The sequence below is a fragment of the Plectrocnemia conspersa genome, unplaced genomic scaffold (assembly GCF_051122295.1).
Source record: "Plectrocnemia conspersa isolate PC_06_02 unplaced genomic scaffold, ASM5112229v1 ptg000009l, whole genome shotgun sequence".
Taxonomy (NCBI): domain Eukaryota; kingdom Metazoa; phylum Arthropoda; class Insecta; order Trichoptera; family Polycentropodidae; genus Plectrocnemia; species Plectrocnemia conspersa.
Window position 1 is genome coordinate 20429725 of NW_028277173.1, and position 22273 is coordinate 20451997.

Below are 22273 nucleotides of genomic sequence, written 5' to 3' on the forward strand. Positions count from 1 at the left end.
TAGCGTTACAACTTGTACATCGCCACTGGTAGGTGGGTTCTCAGATAATTATTTACATTACAACATTTGGTAAAAGCCTTTCGTGCGTTCTGCTTCGAAGAATAGCCGGTCGTCTCAAGTATTTTTTTTATAACTTTTTTCATGTTTACAATTAGTTATTAGCTAAAATTTGATAAAAAATAAGAATATAAAATAATATGTTAATGATTATAATTTAAAGGAAAAATAAAAAATAACTTTTATAATTTAAACAAAAGAAATAGAAACATATGAAAAAAATACAATAAATTATGTGATAATTTTAGTACACTTCACTGAAGATCTGGAACCATTGATATGTTGTCTTTAACCTCTAAAGCAATATGTGCTTTGGTAATTTGTGCTTATATTTAAATTTAATGTTGTGTTTATCGTTGTCACTGATACACGTGCTTAGTGGGTTAGTGTGGTTTCGCTAAATATTTTTATATTATTTTCTGGTATGAAAATGACAGTGCTCTTTAATTGTTGGTATTTGAAGGCAAATATGCATTTTTTTAAGGTTAGTATAAAAAGGTGTATTACATATTATTTGCATAGATTTATTTTTAATTACTTGTAATTTAGAAAAAATAGTGTTGCTGGACTTAAAAACAATATAATTATCGTGCTCTTTCTAATAATTATTAGTCAAAGGGCTGCAATAGCGACAAATCCTTTAGAGGAATGTTGCAAAATATGTTTATTAAATTCATTTTAAGATCGAGCTAGATTGTATATATCTGATATTTCTGCTATTTTTAGCTCATATTTTACATGTATTAAAAATAAATAATAAAAAAATAGGTTTAAAGTTCAGGTGTATGCCCAGGTATATAACGCTTGTTTTCCTTTTTACGTTACTACCCTCTTCATTTAGGAGAGGTGGTGGCAGATTATCTACGTTTTGTGAAATTAATTGTTTCTGTTTTAATACGGTTGATTTTAAGTTTCCACCTCTTAAAATATTTACTTAGAATTTCAAAACATTTTTGTAATTTATTCACGATTGGTTTAAGACTGTAAGCACTTGTTAAAATAACTGTATCGTCAGCGTACATAGATAAAAGCGTATTTATTATTTTTGGGATAACGCACAAATACAAGATAAAGAGAAACGGCCCGAGCAAACTTTACTGAGGAACTCTAGCTGGAATTTTCCGTGGTATCAAGTGTTCATTATTTAGTGAAACAACATGGCGTTTCGTATTTGTATAGTTTATGAAGCAAATCATCATTTTTTCAATACCTAAAATTAAAAGACCTGTACTCTTTTTCATATTGAAATTAGCGCATATATGCTTCATTAAATTATTTTCGTGGAAATCAAAAAGTTTGTTAATAATTTTATTCCCCAAACGCATAAGGATTATTTTTTCCAATAAATTGCTAAATGACGGTAATAAGCTGACTATATTACGGTAATAAACTGACGAAATGACGGTAATAAATTAACTAATCAAAATTTTAGAATCCTTATCGGGTTTTTTATCGGATGAATTTTAGTGGTTTTCTAAATGGTTGAGAAATACCCAACAGATATGCAGGCGCTAAATATGTTTGTTAAGTAATAAATGCAAATCACAGAAAAGTGTTTATCTAATCTGTTAATTCCAGGACTTTTAAAATACATTTAACATTTCTCGTGAGCTTATTTTGCGAAATAAATCTTTATCTACCGCGTAGCCTTCTATTTTTTTTAGAGTATTTATTTTTTGAAGTAAGTTTATACAATACAGAAAAAAGCGTCACTTTACATCTCTACCTTGCCCTGATCCGTATCAACTATGATATTTTCAGTTTTAACGGTGGACTTTGTGTTTTTATTTTTGAAAAAAAATTAATTGAGCGATATATAAAATAATTGTTCCATAAAACGATTTGTTTGTGCATTACAATAGTAGAAAAATAGCAATAAATAAATATTATATATATGTTAAATAAAAATATTAGATTTAGCAACATTTTATTTGTAGTGTGCACTAAAAGGAATGATGTGTGCATTTAAATAAATAAACTGTGCATTAGCGTTTCGTTGGTTTAGCCAACAACCAAAGTTGAGCGGCATTTGGTGTGGTCACTACTTGGATGTGTGACCACTTGGTGTCTTTGACCATAATGCGTCGAGCTATTTAACCATTTATGCCAATTTATATAATCCTCCTTTTAAATAGATTAGTTGCAAAAAGTTATTCATGGGGTGTTCACTATTCTGACTAGCGCATCTAATCTCTCCAACAGTTAAATTAAAAACTTGTCATAGTAAACTAATTTAAGTATTTATTTTAATGCACATGTCTCTTAGCACCGTTTATTTTCAAGCGATTTAATTATTTTCCAAATTAATAATGTTTTTAATTGAGAATACTTCTTTTTTGCCAATGTTTTCTCATTTATTTTTAATAATCGACAAGGTAGGTTCAATGTGATTATGTGCATTTGCTATTAGTAATATTTTAGCTTGTGTTGGCGTATATACTGCTGATATTTTAGCTTGTTTGATTACTGTTGATAAATAATGAATATCATCGTCGATTGTTTTGGTGTCCGCTGAGCCATAATGCTGATGCTTAGCCACTATACAGGACTCGACAATACTCTTGAAACCCTTCCAATTAGCATTGTCGTCAAAGACAATTTTATGGATATCTTTAACCTCATTCTCCAATGTAAAAAAAAACACAGGAAGGTGGTCTGAGGAGTTTTGATGTATTACATATCTGAGTTCTAAGCATTTTTTTTTTTTATTTTATTTTTCAACAAAAACAGTTTACCTAAAACATAAACATAATGTATATTTTACTACGCTCCAGTGTGTCAGAGTGTGATTTATTTACAATATATGCTTATAAATATTTTCTATTATTATTTATATAACATGGGAAAAAAATATTCAGCGACATCGCTTCCACACAAATACATTTCTTATACTACCTAGGATATTGTTGACTTTGTAAATCAAAATAATATTGATTCTGTGACGTGACGTACAGGGGGAGGGAGTCTGGCTTGGTGTGATACCTTGTGACATAGAGGAGGAGGTGGTTAAGATTTTACGAAAATCCTGTGACATAATTTATGGAAGCCGCCTAATATATACATTTATATACTTATTATTATTTATTTACATGTGATGTATATGTAAATGTTACAGTGAAAGTTATATTTTCACTAGTGAATTCGAAATACACTTTCACCAATACCACTGAAAATATAATTTAACTGATTGCTCTAAAATGTTTCTCAACTCTCACAATTTGAGTCAAATCGAAACCTAACCTAATGAAAGTTCTAAAACGAATTATAGTTTTAGCGCTTTCATTAGATGAAGTCCAAAATACAAACTAAGCCAACCCATCTCTCAGGGGTAAATAACCCAAAAAAAGTAGACAGACGTCGTATCTCGCATATTGCTACAGAGTTTGTCTGCACTATATTTGATATTACTATGGACTTCTGATAAAAGAGTATTGGTCAAAGTATATTCAAATCGAATTTTAGTCAATAAGAGGTCGCAAAAACAAGTATCACTTTTCAGAAGTCAAAAATCCACGTCAAAAGCAATAAAACTGCCATTAGCGCCGTTGGAGTGGGTACGCTCGGTACTGAGTGTTCTCACTGTGACGGCGACGGCACGATTTTATTGCTTTTAGTGTGGATTTTTAACTTCTCGAAAGGGATAATTGTTTTTGCGCTCTCCTATTGGGCAAAATTCGGTTTAGATTTGTTTTATTCTATTCTCATTTATTGTAATTTTTATTATTGTTACAAAAGACCTAATATAAACGCAAGCGTTTACCCCCGTGACGGCGACGGCACGATTTTATTGCTTTTGACGTGGATTCTAAACTCTTTGAATTTAGCTAAAAAAAATACATGTCATCAATGAAAAATACTATGAATATTAAAAATATGGAAACATTAAAAAACGAATCACCGACTGACCAACTTTTGTCCCTCCCCTTCCCCCTTCTGTAAAAATCTGAAATGCCGTCCCTGTGCGTTGGAAACCAAAAAAACTTCCTCCATATCAATCAAGAGTATATCAGTACATAGGGCACATCATTCACTTTTATTTAAAATTCGCTTCTAACAGGAACTGTGATCAAAAATATCCACCAGTTACTTTTGAATTGGGATACACAATTTGAACAGTTCATCCGAACTTCCGCTTCCCTCTTCACGTTACAGCTACGTCTAAGAAAACATATTCTAATTCGACTGGATTCTACAGATGCATTCAAAGAATCCCAATTCGCTTTGCCTTCGCCATGATGAAAAAAATTACCATTAGATAATTTTTCTTTCGTTGTCAATTGTATGTCGCAATATCATCCAAAGCACCTGTAATTCAACAAAAATCATCACTCACTGACAAATACTAAATAACTTTATATAATTGGAAACAAAACGTGAGAAATCTCACACGTCATCATGGGTGTAATAAAAATAAATTGTCACGTACTTTATAGTAATGAATTTTACATATGAAAATTTTATGTATGTTTGCATCATACAATTGCCACTTAAAGAGTTTCAAGCAGAATAAAGGCGTGAAAATTTGATTCGAAAATGTTTCTCCAAAAGGATGCCTTATAAAAAATATACAAAGGCTTTCTCCTTATATTATTTTTATATTTATTGTGAAAGCTACTATGTAACCTGTCATAAATTATTATACTCGTATACTGTAAAAATACTCATCAAAATGTAACCAGTTATCTATTTCAACAACTTCCCAGTTATTCAATATAATGTAATGCAAATTTCCTATAAATAATTGCTACATTTTTATCATAATAGCTTTCAGATTCATACAATTTCCTAACCATTCTAATTGCAATTAGAATAAATCGTGTATAGTAGACAATGCTTAAAGCATTCCTATTAAATTTCTCATCAATACTTTTATTATTGAGGTCATATTTTTAATACTTTATTTAATGCAGCGTTTCTTTTGGAATATATGATTTATAAAATAATAATAAAACGTTCGATTTAAAAATATATAGTACTTTTAATTAGTTTTTTATATAATGCTTACACTTTTATCGTTGAAAAAGTTATTATATAAAAAAATTTATAAAACTAAAATATTTACTTAAAGTGCATTGAATCTATTAATGCCGATTATTTTTGCGATAACTAATTGAAAATTTGTTTTTTTCGATATATGTATGTAAGCAAAGCATTTTCCTTTAGTATTCAATGATTACTTGTAGATCGAGAAATGTATTCGTATTATACACTTTTGATTTAGTGTATCACTCACAGCAATGAATTCCTAATTAATATTTATATCTTTAAGCATATTAATATGTGTCTCCAGAGGTGAGTAAACAAAATAAACGAAACATGATATAGTAAACCCAAAACAGTTTACTCGGCTGTAGAAAATTGGAACTTGTTGAGTGAGGCTTTATTGACTTTGGAAAACCTTTTTGTGTCAAACAAAGATTCTGAATCGGTAAGAAACGACATTATATTGTTTATTTCTATTTCTTCGCTTAAATTCTTTGAAGTGGAAAATTGTATTGCATGGAATATAAAATCATATTTTTTGAGTAAAATTTTGTAGATAAAGGTTTACCAATATAGCTTATATAATTGTAAAATATACACAGATCAATAAAATTTATTTATTTATTTTAAATCTTCCGTTATAACATGACAGGCGTTAGCCCAATGCGTTACAAACAGGGTAAACACCAGTTTTGTATTTCAACAAAATACTCAGTGAAGAAAAAATACTAGAATTAGGTAAGAATCCAATATATGAAATAAGTAAAACATTTTATTTAAAAAAATTTTGCTGACAATAATATGTATTTGTAATGGTACTGATATTTTAATGGTGGTGTACCAAAGAGAATACGCTCCACGTCATATTTATCGTCTAAATTATTTTTAAATAACCATCGTATATTTTATAATTAGTACGCAATAGCGGAATTTCCTGTCCTTTAACGATGCTTTTGTTCATATGGACATCAATGAGACTTCCCGATTGAAGAGGTAGTGACGGCTTCTCCTGTGCCGATACCGAACTGTCAACGCCAGGAAGAGGCGAAGCCTTAGTATGCCATGATTCAAAAGTTGCATCGACGCCGGTGGTAGGACGCACCTGTCGGCGTCGGCGTATCGGTACACCCGCGAAAACGATTTTTTTGCTTTACTTTAAATATTAACACCCATTCATTTTTATCATATAAATATTAACGCCCATAAATAAATATTAATCATATAAATATTAACACCCATTCATTTTTATTTCAGACCATTGAATGCGTTACTCGCATCACAACAATTTGATGTCAAAAATAGGTATTTAAATAAAAATATTGTAGCACATTATTAATAAAGAATTCACACAAAATGTATTTGCTTTTAGAACATCATCCATTTGTGTGGACTTACAAAGGTGTATACAAATTTAAATCACTAACCTTCTTACCTAAAACTGTCATAAGATAAATATTTAGATCAAAAACATTGGTACATCAAATATCCAGAGTGCATGTCAACCAATCACCAATCACCAATCAATTTGAATAAGGGTAAAGCTCGAGAAATTCAGCATGGATGTTACCTACGCTGGAAAAATTATTTCGACTTTAAGGACCTTATTTTAAACAACAATGGACACACAAGTTAATGTTATTCTGAATCTAAAGTAGATTTTATTGTTATAATTTCATTATAATTCCAGTTGAAGCCAGAACAACGTTTAAGCACTCCTTCTCGATTCCGACCCTAGAAGGAGAACCTCTCAGTGGAGTGTACAATTTTTCCAGTATACATTGGCACTCTGGGGTAGAGACAATATAAAGGGATCGGAACACACGTTGAATTCCAAGGCATTGCCAATAGAGCTGCACTTGATCCACTACAATTCTAAATTTTCGTTATTATTATATTATATAGAATGTTTATACCATTCTTATACTATTTTTTAATTATATACTGTTACTTACTTAAAGATCATACATGGACGCTGTAAATTCAAAAGAAGAAGATACTTTAGTTGTTGTTGGAATACTGTTTGAAGTTCACTCATTGTATATATTCATGGTCTGTAAATTATAAGTTTGATAGCACATATATATTAATGGTATTTCAGTTATCAAAATATTGAACACACGGCATGACCCAGTTTGCAAAATTAATATTGAGTGCTAGAAAACAAAGATTACAAAGAAAAGCTTTGCCTTTAGGGCATCTAGGATTAGGTTTCTTTGATGGATTCTATACATATCAAGGATCCTTGACCGCTCCGCCTTGCTATTCCATTATTTGTTGGATTATAATGATGAGCCCGCTTCCGATTACCAAGAATGACGTAAATAAAAAAATATTTTTTTATAGTTACAATGTAAACCCACTCACCATTAACGTTGCTCACAGCTCAAAGTATTCCGTAAAGTTAGTTGAACAATTACAATTACAGGAAGCTACAACCACTCGACAACAGAAAAGTCCAAATATACAGCAAACGCAAAGTTCATCACTGATTTGATTACCAATACTTTCTATATTTCTATATATTTATAAGGAATATTTATATTTATTGTATTTGTAAATTAATCATTAATCATGTACAGTTTTTAAGTATTATAATAAATATACATATACATGACTATATACAGTACTTTAATTTTACATTAAAATGAATAAAAATAGTACTAGTGATATAATTTTACACTAAAATAATATCACTTTTTCTTGGTAGATTGCAATAAAATAATAATAAAAGTAATGTTTTTAGTTCAGCGAAGATTTTAAAGCAGTAAATAATAACACATAAAAGCTTATTTTATTACCGAAACCATAGATAATAACGAATCTATACTTTGTGGCAATTTTTTTACAAGACATAAATGTTAAAATCGACTACAAAAAAATACTCATACAGCATTTGATAATCGATTTTATTAATAATAATATAAATTAACATATAAAAAAGGTAAAAAGCATTGTTAAATTTGTACAGAAAAATTCCCTTCTACTTTAAAAATTCATAAACATAATCCGGTACCAAAAACTAAAATTTCAATTAAATTAGGTCAACACTAAATATTAAAATGTAGCATAATCAATAATAGAACAGGAATTTGAAGCCAGTTTTATATATATTTCGCTAAGTCAAGTGTTATGAAAATAAAAATCGTGAACTTATTAAAAAAGAATAATTGATCTAGTAAGCCTTACAATAATTATGTTTAATAGATCCCTTACAATGTAAAGAGTCTATTAAACGTAATTGTTAATTTAAAAAATGTGCTTTACAAACAAACCTCCAAAACAAAACATCATATTAAAAACACCCGAGAACGACGAAAACATTAGCCGCAGCTAGGGATTCCAATCCCGGGATCCCGGGATCCCGAACGATTTTCAATACCCGATGAGTCCCGGGATTATAAAACATAATCCCGAATTTTTCGGATTGGTTGATTTATCAAGCACAATCGAATTATTATTGACAACATCGTTATATTTCGTGTACAAGCTTGCGCGAGTTGCACGTGTCATCTGTGAATCTGTGAGGCTGTGAGTCTGAACGTGCTTTTTCAGCAGCAGGCTGCTTAGGAACCAAAATCAGATCAAGGCTAAATGATAAAACACTTGATGCTTTGATGTTACTTCGTGAGTTTTATTAAAAATAATGTTTTCAATTAATTGTGTCTATGAATGTACATATGTACATACATTGTCAAAAGTTCATTTTTTTCTTCTCAAATAAATATATAAGAACTTCCCTTTTTAATTTTTATTATATTATTTTCTATTTTAAGCCCAAGACTAAAATTATACGTACTTTATACATTGTACGTTATAAAAAACATATGTAAAAATATATTGTATTATTCATTTTAAATTATTTTTATCGATAAAATAACATTAAAATTATCCCGGGACTGGTCCCGGGATCCCGGGATCGACTAATTGCAATACCGAAATCTCGGGGTCAAAATTTTGGCCCGGGATTGGAATCCCTAGCCGCAGCAGACTTCGAACCATAAACACACACAGTAACCAAAACTTCTATACAACGGGTATTGTTCCGCATAACTATAGTTCATCTTTGGGATTTTTTGTAGTTTTTGTGAAGCGACCACAACGCCTTCGTTTATAAAGGGTGACCCAGGAGACTCATGCTTCGTGAAAAGAAATGAAAATTATAGGTAGAATATGACAATATTGCCGTTAGTCTAAAAAATATTTTTGGCCTTTCGTCCAAGCCAACCAGAGCTCAATTATTATTTATTAATTTGCTAGTAAGTTTTAAAGATTCAGATTTTTAAGAGAGGATTGAACACATTAAATATAAAGATGTATTAATTTATAATTTATTTTAATAAAATTTAAAAACACTAGAAAATAACATGGCATTTACTAATTTCTACAATACTTTCATTTGAGACATTCCAATATAGTGCAAATATTTTATATTAACTACATAAGTACAGAATATTCAATCATTAAATATAATGTAATATATATTGTACAGTAATAACAGTTTAAAATCTATACAATTGTTCTGTATAAGTTGTATGTAAACTGCTCTTAGTTTTTGTGTACATAATAAGAAATATCACTAAATAATCTTTAGTAATAACAAACAACACAATACTTATAAATATTTTTTTATTTTGCATTAATATTAATATGTTTAAAAATCTAATCCATATTCATTAAGTTATTAAACTTTAAAATAATATTAGCAATATATTATATTATATAAAATTATAACAAAAAATGATAAATAAAAATCTAAAAAAATTGACTTCAAATACATATAACCGCCGTTTGTTTTAACTATTCCATACTAAGACAAGAGCGCAGTAACGGTTTGTCAAAAGCTGCGAAGATAGCTAACAGATAAAATATAAACACCCTAATACATACAAATTTTTGGAATATGTTATATACATTATAGTTTAATTCGTTTCAATTTTGGGCAAAATTTTGTGTTTAAATAATAATTCTATATTTTATAAGTCACGCACACTGAATATGAATCATTTGCATTAATCATTACTAACGATTAAGCTTATATACTGTTACGAGGGCTCATGTGAGGCCGTTGCATCAGAGCCTTGAGAAATAAAAAGCATGTGAATTGTTTTTACACGGCATCCATTACTAAGGAGCGATAGCGCTGCACCCTGAGAGCGGCAACTGCCGATATCTCAATATTCACCCCTCAGATTTCAACAGTATTATATATAATTGAAATTCATCGACAAAAATTAGATGCACTCTCAAATATGGCGTTAAATGCATTATTTTTTAAAGGGTTTTTTCTGCACAAATACATCAACAGTTAATCAGAAACGTTAAAATTTAAAAAGCAAAATATAATATACATATAGCTATGTTTTACATTATAATAACAGTGCTACTCAAGTGGTGGTCCAAAAATTACTGAGTAAAATGAAATAAAAATATACATATAAAATGTGTATGTGTAATATTTAATTAAATACAGTAATATAACTTCTGAAACGTTATTTATCACGATATACGACACAATATGTATCACCATACACAAACATTAAGTAATATTATATCACAAAAAATATTTGAATTATTACTCTGATTAATCTAAAAACACATCACTTCAGATGAAATTATTTCGTTTTGCACATGACTAGTGATTATTCTTCAAGAATTTTATTTTTCTTATGCAACGTTTCAGGCTCTTATTATGGTGGATGTATGATAGATGTTACATTCTTAGAACACGCTAGTAATACATTCTTAGAACAACCAGAGCTTTCACAAATAATATAATAAAAAACTTTGTATATAAATTGGACATGAATATAAATAAACAAAAATAAAAAACATTCGCGTTTCTTGACATTTATATAAACAGAATAAAAAGTTTATATAACCATAAAATAAACTACTTTTGACACCCATGCAATTATGTGCAAGATTAATTAAGCATAATAAATCTCGTTTTGGAAAAAATAATAAAAGCACCTAACTTCCTAGACATTATAAAAAAGGCATAAAAGCCTATATCTCATTTTGCCAGACTAGATTAATTCCTTATACACCAATATAGCAATGTAAATTAAAAATATTCGTTTTAATTAACTGAACCTTGTTTTATTTATACTGTCATGTTAAGCACGACTAAACATACAAATTCACAATCCAATTTTAATATTACGATACACTATATTAAACTTTAAGAAGGCTTCAATGCGACTCGATTAGTTAAACTTTTATTTATTGGAAGACGTGTAAGCTTATAATTTATAAATTTACAAAAGGCAATCTCTCAACGCTAACTCGATACATAAAACATTGTGGTAACTATGTTTAGATATCACCTTATCAAATATTATGAACATTTCTGATATGATTTTTTACACTTTTCTCGTTTACTAGATGTCTACAGCTGTTACCATATAGTGATATATTATTTATAAAATTAAGAGACCTTAATAATGTATTCGTTAATATAATTAGTTTATAACCTAATTGATTACGCATAATTTTCGCCGCAGAATGGAATTTCAACACTTAAAATTTAAGCTATTGATAAGAAAAAATACCAGTTCGAGCTGCAGTAATTTGTTATTTGAAATTATATTATAAAATAATTTATAATTAATAATAACAATTTGTATCTAATTTCCAAACACCGATTACATATCTGAAATATTGTTATACTCCCTGTTAACGCATTATTATGTTACAGTGGTTTATAACAACATATAAATAAGAGTATTCACTGTGGAATGTTTGTTGCACTATTAATTCGAAGTATAATTTTTAATACAAAATAGAAATAGAAATTTTGTACAAAATTCTAAATTACAATTAAAGATAATTTATTAATTATTGTCGTTAATTTCTTGTGGTTAATATGCTTAATTCCATTCGTCACTTGTGACCTCTTCTTTGGTGACTTTATCATTATCAATATTCCAATTAAGTAGATCATCCAATAGAGAAATCAATAATGGATTACCTCCGAGTCTTTTTACCTGTATTAAAATAAAATAAAATATTTTAAAATTATATTATAAGCATTAGAGAGATTTTCAATTACCTCATCTCTTGCCGCACTATCTAATTCTTCCAAAATTTTTCTTGTGTAAGCAAAACTTCCTAATTTCTCCAACAAAGAAATACAATAACGCTTTACTTCAACATCCTTCGTTCTCTGACGTAAAATGTCTATATATAATAATTAAGGAAAATATATTAGTAACACTAAATATAATTTTAATCTTTTTAAAGGATACGAAGCACTTGTTTATCAGCAGATTGGCTTTTTATGGCATGTATGATTGGAAAACTAAACTTTCCTTCAGTCAAATCTTCACAATAGCTCTTATTTTCCGAATACTAAAAGAAAAAATTATTCATATGTATATCCCAGTACAATAATTACAATTTATAGAGCAACAAACCTCAGCTAAACATAAATTACAATAATCGTCCCGAATCTGAAAATATAAACCAAGGATCCCGGCCAGCATTTTAAAATCGGCAGTATTTTTGCTGAAGAGTTGCATTAGACGAACAGCTAACATAAACAATCCACCAGTTTCTTTATGAAAATATAAAGTTTAGTTAGTATATTTCTGAAAAAGTGTATATAAAAATAAAAGAATCAAAATATTGTACTCTTCATGGTCATCTGTTTGTATTCAGTTTCCGAAGGGCATGTGAAATTATCACGCCAATATATCTCCATACCTTGGCCTCTATGAAGTTCTAATAGTTGTTCAGTATAAACGGCTGTAGCCTGTAAAATACAAATAAATAGTTAATAATAATGTATACATGGACAAAACTTATATTAACACCCAATATATATGTATATATATATATATTATTACATAATTACCTCAACATGCCCTAGTTCCAAAACTCTTTCAAGAGCAACGAACATAACATAATTTGCTGCATTGATGGTGCTAGCAACTCCATAAATAGAATGAGCTACTGGTATACCTCGTCGTAAAATAGAATTATCTTGTATATCATCAATTCTTAAAAAAAACAAATCCGAAAATAGTAACGCTTAACAAAAAAATACTTGTATATATGTATCTATATTTAAATTCAATTAACACATTCGATCGCACGTATTTATAAAAAGGCCTCAAATTGGACATTCAAAAGAGTTCTTATTTTTTCTCTAACTTTAATGGCTAGTTCAGACATGGTGAATTTATATCACCATCTTCATATTCGTTCATACATGTCCGTCTGAATTCTGCCGTGTCTGAATTAGCCCTTAATGTACATAAATACTTATTGAGTCATTGTGTATATATTTTAATCTAAAGCTTTTTTATAAATATATAAATATCAGATATTTATATTATTTTTTGGTAATCTATGAAGAATATATATAAGTATGATTCAACAAAATAAGCTAAACTTTATCAAACTTCTTATCTATCATAAATTATCAACTCATGATTTCTACGAAACATTATTCATATGTGAATATAACTGAAATCCAATGTTATATAAAACTTACAGCAAACTAGCGTTGTGCAACATCTGCACAATATCACCTACGGCTCGTAATTTATGAGGCGATATTTTTAACCAATAGTTAAAGGCTAATGTTAATTTGGTGCGAATTTGTTTTCCAGGTACTTGTTGAATATAGGTAAACGGCTGCATTAGTTTCTGAAAAAATAATAAAAAAGTATTAGTAACATAATATTTAAGTATTCTAACTTCAGACATAAAAAATAAATAATGGAATTTTTTGAAGTGAAATAATTATGTGTTTGTGAACTAAGACTATTCTCTTAAAAAAACATAATTAATTAATGAAAATATTGTTGCATCTTATAAAAATGTAATTTTAGTTTTAACCCTTTTGATGCCAGACCACGTGTTGCATATACATTAATATTGTTTTAAGAAAATATTTAGTTGTTATTCTAAATATTTTTTATAATAGTGCAGGATTAATAAATTGACTAATTAGATCGCATATGTAAACAGAGTTAAAATAGTTCCGCGTAAGGGTTAATACTAAAAAATTATTGCTCAAGATAATAATATAACCAGACATAAAAAGTAAGCCACAATCGCTCTAAAATGAAAAATAAATTATTTTTGACTGTTTGAAAAAGTTATTTAGAACTAGAATTATACATAAAAATACTATTCCTTAAAATAATTTAAGAAAAATATAATACAGTACCTTGCCAATAAATTGCAAACACCTGTTCAAAAAGAAAAATATTTTATATAATATAAGCTAGGCACTCATAAAGTAACTTTTATTTTTAATATAAAGGTTTAATACTTTTATAAAGAAAATTCTATGAATTCCGTTGCAACATAAATGGCGTTAGACCGTTAGTAGTGAGACCAAACTGAAATCAAAATGTGAGTGTGCATTTTTCATTGTATTTGTTAGTAGTTGAAAGAAATATGTCTGTTACATTGTGCAAATATCAAACAAAATGTCAAAGATGCACGGCTGGGTGTCGTACGAATATCACTGCATATATTGACCGTAAAGCGTTAAAAATTATATAAATACAATTTTATTTTATCGGTATGTAATTCACAGTTTCATGGTAACTGATTTCATTATTTCGAATATATAATATGTGGGATATATTCATAGAAAAAAATCTGTAAGCGCTACATTGAAACGAAATATTTTTTACCAGAGTGCCTCTGGAATTTCAAATTTCGATTTTTTTCAACTATTTTAGTTAATATAATATGAGGTAATATCTTTGGTTAAGCGCTAAATGAATATGTTACGGTAATTTCACAGTTTAAAGTGTGATTTTGTTATATGAAATTGAAACGAGAAAAATTGGTGCATACGGATGCCAGATTTCTGAAATAAAAATGTGCAACTTTATGCAAAAATTACGTAACAAAAATCTTGAATCTATTAATATCCTTATCTCGGGCGAAGTCCGGTAATAAATATTAGTACAAAGTAGTAAACAAAAGTAATAATAAATATGGCTCATACGAATTTTTCTCTAAAATTTTCTATAAAGTAAAATATTTTTTATTCCAAAACAAGGTTCTACGAATGATAGTCGACGCTCCTTAGTATGTTCCTAATGATGTTATACATAACGACCTTAACATAGAATTCATTAAAGACGAAATAACGAACAAATACGCGACATATAGAGACAGACTAAAACTCCACCCAAACATAATGGCAACCGAACTACTTGACTGTAGATAGGATGACACCAGACGACTTAAACGATTTAAACTATCTAACATGACAAATAATACATTTAAAATAGTAAATTAGTATAAACAAATAAATAGTATTATGTAAAATAAATTAGATTTTGTATTAATGAATATGGAGAGCATCCAAATGGATGTTTTCTTTACATGCCAATAACATAGGCAAAAAAAAATACTTATTATTCATGTATAAACAGATAGTAAATAAATAAATAAATAAAAAAAAATATTAGGTAATTTATCAAACGCCAAATTCACACAAATTTATCTCTAGTTTTGTATTTCATATATACTAATTTATAATATGATGAAATTAAAATGATGAATGTATTCAGTAAAGTAAATAAAAAATACGAGATCCATCCTAAGAATCAGTGTATTGATTTTAATTTAAATCTGTTTAAGACCCACATGAAAACATAAGTGATCTCTTTAGGAAGTCACGTGTCTTCTCCGTTGATTGTAACAACACTATAATTAATTCCCTGTAAGTCTGCTAATTTCATCGGTTATAATTGTTTTCAGACGTTTTATCATGGCATGACACCCGATCATCAGCAATAAGTCTTCGTTCTCACTAGATATGTTTCAAGTCTTTAAAACACACAATTGAAGAAGGCATGCTTAACTGTCCAGAAGGTAAAATGCATGCTTCTTTTGGACAATAAGAATTCCTCACTTTGCCATTTAGTACTTATTGAGTCTTTTCAACAAATTCTGTTTTTAAGCTTTAGTTCAATTTGAACATAATATAAGTAACGCAGACACCGAAGCAAGCACTGCACTCAGGTCAAAGTCACACACTGTATACGCATATATACGAAAAAAAATCAACAAATACAAAAAATATTTAACATACAGCATTTACATTTAAACACAACATAACAAAGGCACAACAATGTTAATATCTGTTAGATAATTATTTTTTTAATAATATTATATATATTATGTGAGTTTTGAAAGTACGCAGTGTAAAATATTTTCAAGTGTTCGCATTGTAATGGCAAGGTACTGTGCACTACACGGTTGACGAATATATGATATAGTAAGTCATTTGCCGCATTATCTACGTAACCTATATTATTGATTGTGGGTGAGATGCGCAACTTTCAAATGGCTGATAATTTTGAAAGATAAAAAATGAAATATCAACCTCATCTTGTTCCCTGTCACCGGTGCATGTGAGAGGAGCTCCGCTGCCCGAAGAAGTCATCACGATAGCGAATCGGCTAACAATGACAGATGTCAACTTAAACCAAACAGCTTAAATACTGACCAGTGTCGTTAGTGTTAATTAAAAATAAATATTTAAGATATCATCTTTTTAATAAATTAAAAACTACTCAAATTAATAAAATTAAATAATTTAATATTTTTTACCTATATTGTATTATAAAAAAGTAAATACTAACTTAGTTACTTTATAATTTTAGGTATTAAAAAATCCTAAAATATTTATTTATATAGATATATCTATGTGGTAAGTAAAAAAAAAGTTGTTCGAATTGTTTTAAAAGTTATAAAATATAAATTTTCAAAATGTATTAACAGCAATTTCTCCAATATTTATAAGGTTCATTAATGTCCACACATAGCATTTGGCTTACAATACAGGGCTAATGAATTATGAAGTTAAAGGTAACAATATAAAGTTGTGGTATATTAACCGCTTCTACAAGAAGGTAAATATCGAAGGGCGTTGCTACTTAATTTGTTGGTCGTATGGTTAAAAACCATTGACTTTTATTTTTACTGGCAGCACTGAAATATACAGACTTGGCCATAATAATAGGGCAACCTTTAAAGTGGTTTTTAACTCATTACAAGTGCAGAGTCTGAGCGAAATATTTTAGCAGGTAGTTTTAACCTTAATTTTAAAAACTAAACTAAAGTAGCTTTCAAAAATAAATAAAACTCGAATGTTAGAGTAGACCCAAAACCACTAAGATTAAATATCCGAAGATTGAGCGAAAGTCATTTGGTCTGATGAATCCAACTTTGAGGTAATTTTAAACTAATATCGGTTAATGTACAACATAATAAAATCTTTAATTTTTTTTAATTTCTATAGCTATAATTTTTTACAATATTCATACTTTTTCGAACATTTTTTCAAGTTTTTGCAACCCCTGGTGTAGTACACGTGCGTCGAAGAGTCGGAGAAGAATATCTTGCTGTTTGCGTAGTACCCAAAGTCAAAGATTATGGTGGAAGCGTTATGGTCTGGGTTTGCATGGCAGCACCATGGGTAGGAAACCTGTTTATTTGAGAGGATAGTATGAAGTGACATTTATATTTTTATCTTGGAATCCGCTTTAATTGATTCCTACGTGAAAATATATCCAAGAACAGGCCTTAATCCGTGCCAGACTTCGCGAAAAAGCAAGAGGTAATCTGCGTCAAGGAGTTTGACGCTTTTAGAATGGCCTGCACAGTCACCTGATCCAGTCACCAGTCATTAGTTGACAGTATGTCAAAAAGGGGTTCAGCTGTAATTAAAGCTAAGGGTGGGCCTACTTAATATTAAAAATATGTTAAAATACACATTTATTGGAGTGCCCTAATAACCAAGCCTGTATATTTATATAACGCAAAGTTTTCATATGAATCATATATTTCAATTTGAGGGGCGATATTTAAATGTGTACATAGTACAGGGCATTGTGAATGTTTTGCTAGGTTTTTTATTTCAAATACTATTCCGTTACGACCAAAGACCCGCTAAAATATTTGCCCTTTTTTAAATGTTACTCTCTTTATAGAGAATTATATTTAATTAAAAACGGTTTATAATTTGGTGGTCAAATTAATATTTAAAATGACTTTTACTTACTTTTTAACTACGGTACTTTTTAGTTATATAAATTACTATACATTTTAATTTATATTATGAAATTATAATTATGGCTGCTGACTTTAAAATAAATTAATTTCAATATGTAATATAAATAGAATTATGGCCAATATATCTGACGTTAGGTTAAAAAAAAATTGTCAACTAAAAATGACAGCTGTCGATTGTTTACGACTTTGTCGTGGTTGTTTATCGTCCGATGGAAGATTATTCGAGTTGAACCAGGATCAATTACAAGATGACTTCTTTAAATTTACTAATTTAAACGTAAGAGCAACTTTTCCAACTTTAAATAACGAAAAACCCTATTAAATTTAATAAGTTATGTTAAAATTATATACTTCTATTTATCTATTTATTTTCATTTCTAAATACTTCTTAAAAAAATTAATTTACAAATTTAAAAATTTCATGTTTTATTTTTCAGATGGAGCAATCACAATTATTACCACCATGGCTATGCTCGCAGTGTTATTCACTATTTATTAAATGCACAGATTTTAGAAAGTTTTGCAAACAAACAGTGATTCTATTCAATGATTATTTATCAAAACATTCAAATTTTTCTGTGAGATTTGATTCAACGTCATAATTTTATATTTAATATAGAAAAGATTATTAATTTTATATTAATTTTCAGTTACTTGGCTTATCAAATTCATTACAGAGGGGTTCGTTTGTTAAATTATCACACAAACAAATAAATCTTATAGATTTCTATCCAAATATAATAAATGTTGAAAATTCAAATGAAATTAAAAAGGAAAGTCTTCTATCTACAGTAGAAGAGGTCAGTATTTTTTATCACATTTAAATGTTTAATAAATAAATTATATTTTAATAAATACTTCATTATATATCTATTTAGGATACAGAATTAATTAATAATAAAATTAATTATACTACTGAAAGGTTGTACATTAAGACTGAAGATGTAGATTATTGTAATGAAAACTATAATGAATGTAGTAACGATGTTTTCAATTCGAGCGACGATGAACCAATTGTGAAATCAAATGTAGAACTGAAAAAAAAGGTTGATATATAGACTATAGTTTGTAATTGTTCCTTTGTGGTTTTTATTGTAATATAAACTAATTTTTATTAACAGCAACTGACATTAAATAAAACAAATCGGATAAAACGAAAGCTTAAAAATCAACGTAATAAAAATATATTGACACCGTCGCAAAACTATGATTCTTCCGCCACAATACTGAGACAATTGAGCAAAGAAGAACAATTGCAAGAATTGGAGAGTCGTAAAAGAAGCGAGAAATATATAAAATCTCCTTATAAATGTGAAAAATGCGTCAAAGGATTCTCTCATGAAATTGTATATAAACATCACTGTGTTAAACATGAACTTGTATGTTTTATGACTATATTGTTAGAATTGTTGATGAAAATATTTAAAAAAAAATTTACGCAGTTATCAGGTTCTTTTGTTTGCGAATTGTGTACTCAACGCTTCACTACTTGGAGGAACTATAGCAATCATTTAAATACGCACACTCTTAGGTATACGTGTCGTTTGTGCAATAAAACTTTGATAAGCAAGCAGAATATTATGTCGCACATGTTTGCCGAACACGACGAGGCTAATTCGCCAATTAAATGTGATATTTGCGATAGAGTATACAAGTAAAGTACAAAAAATAAATTTATGTTATTATAAATTATTTCATTAATTAAATTTTGATTTTCTTTTAGAAATCGCTGCACATATTCAAAGCACATGAGAATACATAAATGTTCCGAAGAATACAAGTGCAATTTATGTTCTAAATCATTTCTATGGAAGGATAACTATAACCGTCACTTATCGTAAGTTTAAAACCTATTAAGTCAGTCTATAAACTCGTGCTTATTTTGAATTAAAACAAATAATACACAGTCTTTAAGCACCTAAGCCGAATACTTAATTTTAAACTTTTCAATTCCACACGCTTAGAGACTGACACCATCTAAAACAGATTGCTTCTTCCATATATATTTGAACACTTTCTCAAGCATAATTGGTGCTTGTAGGACAGACCAAACATTCAGTTTTCAGTTGAAACTAAGTTGAAAAATAAAAGAATTGTTTTTTAATTACTGGTTTTTGTATGTGTGTTTGGAATTTTATTATCGAACCTCAAACTATGTTTAAAAAGTATGTAAGCTAATGTTACCGATATTACTATGGACTTCTGATATAAGAGTATTGGTCAATGTATATTCAAACCGAATTTTGGTCAATAGGAGGGCGCAAAAACAATTATCACTTCTCAGAACTTCTCTTTTAGATGTGCTTCATTTGATTCTCACTTATTGTAAGTCGTAATATTGTTACAAAAAGTCTTAATATGAATGCTATAAACACCCACAGCGACGACGACGACACGATTTTATTGCTTTTGACGTGGACCCTCTTAAATGTGGCCAAAAAAATGCATTTTATTTAATGAAATACTATAAATCTTAATGAAATGGAAATATTAAAAAAAAAACGACCACTGATGGTCAACTTTTGCCCTCCTCTCTCCCTGGAAAAATATGAAATGACGTCCCCGCTAATTCGCTTATATATTTTAGAACTCACAAGAAAGAAAGGCCATTCAAATGCGACATTTGCTCGAAATCTTTCGTCGTATACCAAAAATTAAAGGAGCATCAAGTAGTGCATAATACTGACAAGAAGTTTTATTGCGCACAATGCGATTTGTCTTATGCATCACAAATAAAATTAAACCAACATCTCAAAAGAGGCACTCGTCATATGCAACCTGAACAACTTACGTTTTCTTGCGAATTTTGTCAAGAGCGTTACTCCAACAACAGACAACTACAAGTGCACATAAGTCACCATCATTTAAATAAGCGAGCGTACACGTGCGACACTTGTAATTCTAGTTTCTTCAGCAAAATGACTTTAAAAAATCACATTAAAAACGTGCACGAGGGATATAAAAGACCAAGGAAACATGTGTGCGAAACGTGTGGAAAACAATTTACTGTAAGTATCTATTTATCTACTACTTTGCACGTTTAATCTATTCATGTTTAAAGTTGAAATCTGTTTTATTAATTATAAACTATTATTAATTATATAATCAGTATATGTCACTTTGTAGCTGTACTTGTTTTTAATAATAAAATATTTAATAAAGAATTGTAATCTGCTGCAGGGTGAGCCCGTGGCCTCTTGATTATTAATCCAGCACCTCACTTAATATACTTTTATTCTGGGAATTTAAGAACTTAAGAAAGAAGTACCATTACATTTTTAATTAAGTAAAATGAACTTACTGTAACCAACATCTTAATTTTTATTTCAATTTATATTGATTGCTCGTTTTAGCTTAAAATAATGAAAATTATGTGTTTTGAAAGTCCAGTATTGAATCAATTAAATAAACTTTTTTTTGTTTCAGGAAAGAAGTATTCTTAAATCACATATAAGAACTCACACTGGTGAAAAACCGTATACATGTGTACATTGTGGGGCACAGTTTGCTCAAAGTGGCGCATTGTATACTCATGTAAAATTACTACATCTTAAAAAAAGTAAAGTCAATCAAATGAGAAAGGAAGAAATTGAAATCAGTAAGAGTATCGATACAGAATTAATAGAAGAAAATTCTCCGATCATTGTCAAGAGTGTTAAGGCAGAAAAATAAATAGTTTATTGCATTAGGTCGTTTCATATGAAGTGGCCTAAATTTCGTAAAATTTCTGCAGAAGTCTATTGCAAGTATCCAAACAGTTTATGGTTAAGCTTCAGCAATGTCACAATTGTTTTTCATTAACATAGTCTTATCTTATTATATTTTCGAAAACTAATAATACAATGTTTCAAGAGAAACTCCTTATACTTATTCTCAAGTTACTCAACATTGGAAACTATGTAAATTTGATAATAAAATTATTTTATTAGACGTTGTAACTGTGATATGAATTTTAATGTATGTGCAGCGGCATTATTGAAGTTATTGTTATGTTGATTTCCTTTCTAATTGGTATTCATAATGCATTTCAAGTTTAAACCTTATTGGGGATACTATGTCATCCTCAAATGTATAAATCAAGGGTATTGAGTTAAATGTATTATATTATTTATTTAAATAAATATTATTGTAAATAAAATATTACAAATTTAGTACATACTGCTAAGCTAAAAGATTGTAT

The 22273-nt window shown here is 28.8% G+C and overlaps 2 protein-coding genes and 1 long non-coding RNA gene across 7 annotated transcripts; 2 read left to right on the top strand and 1 right to left on the bottom strand.

Annotated features, from left to right (window-relative positions):
• The first annotated feature begins 82 nt into the window (after positions 1–82).
• On the top strand, positions 83–7651 carry LOC148232194 (uncharacterized). 5 transcript variants are annotated; one of them, XR_015810748.1, is made up of 3 exons: positions 83–118; positions 6295–6342; positions 6410–7651. It is a non-coding gene; the product is annotated as an uncharacterized LOC148232194 (long non-coding RNA). The 5 variants fall into 5 exon arrangements; XR_015810745.1 differs by lacking the exon at positions 83–118 and adding an exon at positions 155–6162; XR_015810746.1 differs by lacking the exon at positions 83–118 and adding an exon at positions 155–1183.
• Positions 7652–11890: 4239 nt separating this feature from the next.
• Positions 11891–16522, bottom strand: qm (geranylgeranyl pyrophosphate synthase quemao). The gene is made up of 8 exons (XM_088193085.1): positions 16403–16522; positions 13538–13692; positions 12896–13040; positions 12673–12793; positions 12456–12595; positions 12288–12390; positions 12092–12219; positions 11891–12026 (listed from the first exon to the last, which is right to left on the bottom strand). The coding sequence occupies exons 1-8, from the start codon at positions 16460–16462 to the stop codon at positions 11910–11912; spliced, it is 969 nt and encodes a 322-aa protein (XP_088049211.1). The 5' UTR covers positions 16463–16522; the 3' UTR covers positions 11891–11909.
• A 1711-nt stretch (positions 16523–18233) lies between these two features.
• LOC148232196 (uncharacterized) lies at positions 18234–21900 on the top strand. The gene is made up of 9 exons (XM_088191993.1): positions 18234–18370; positions 18531–18671; positions 18744–18893; positions 18972–19139; positions 19215–19472; positions 19536–19747; positions 19817–19930; positions 20681–21101; positions 21520–21900. The coding sequence occupies exons 1-9, from the start codon at positions 18254–18256 to the stop codon at positions 21763–21765; spliced, it is 1827 nt and encodes a 608-aa protein (XP_088048119.1). The 5' UTR covers positions 18234–18253; the 3' UTR covers positions 21766–21900.
• The last annotated feature ends 373 nt before the right edge of the window (positions 21901–22273 follow it).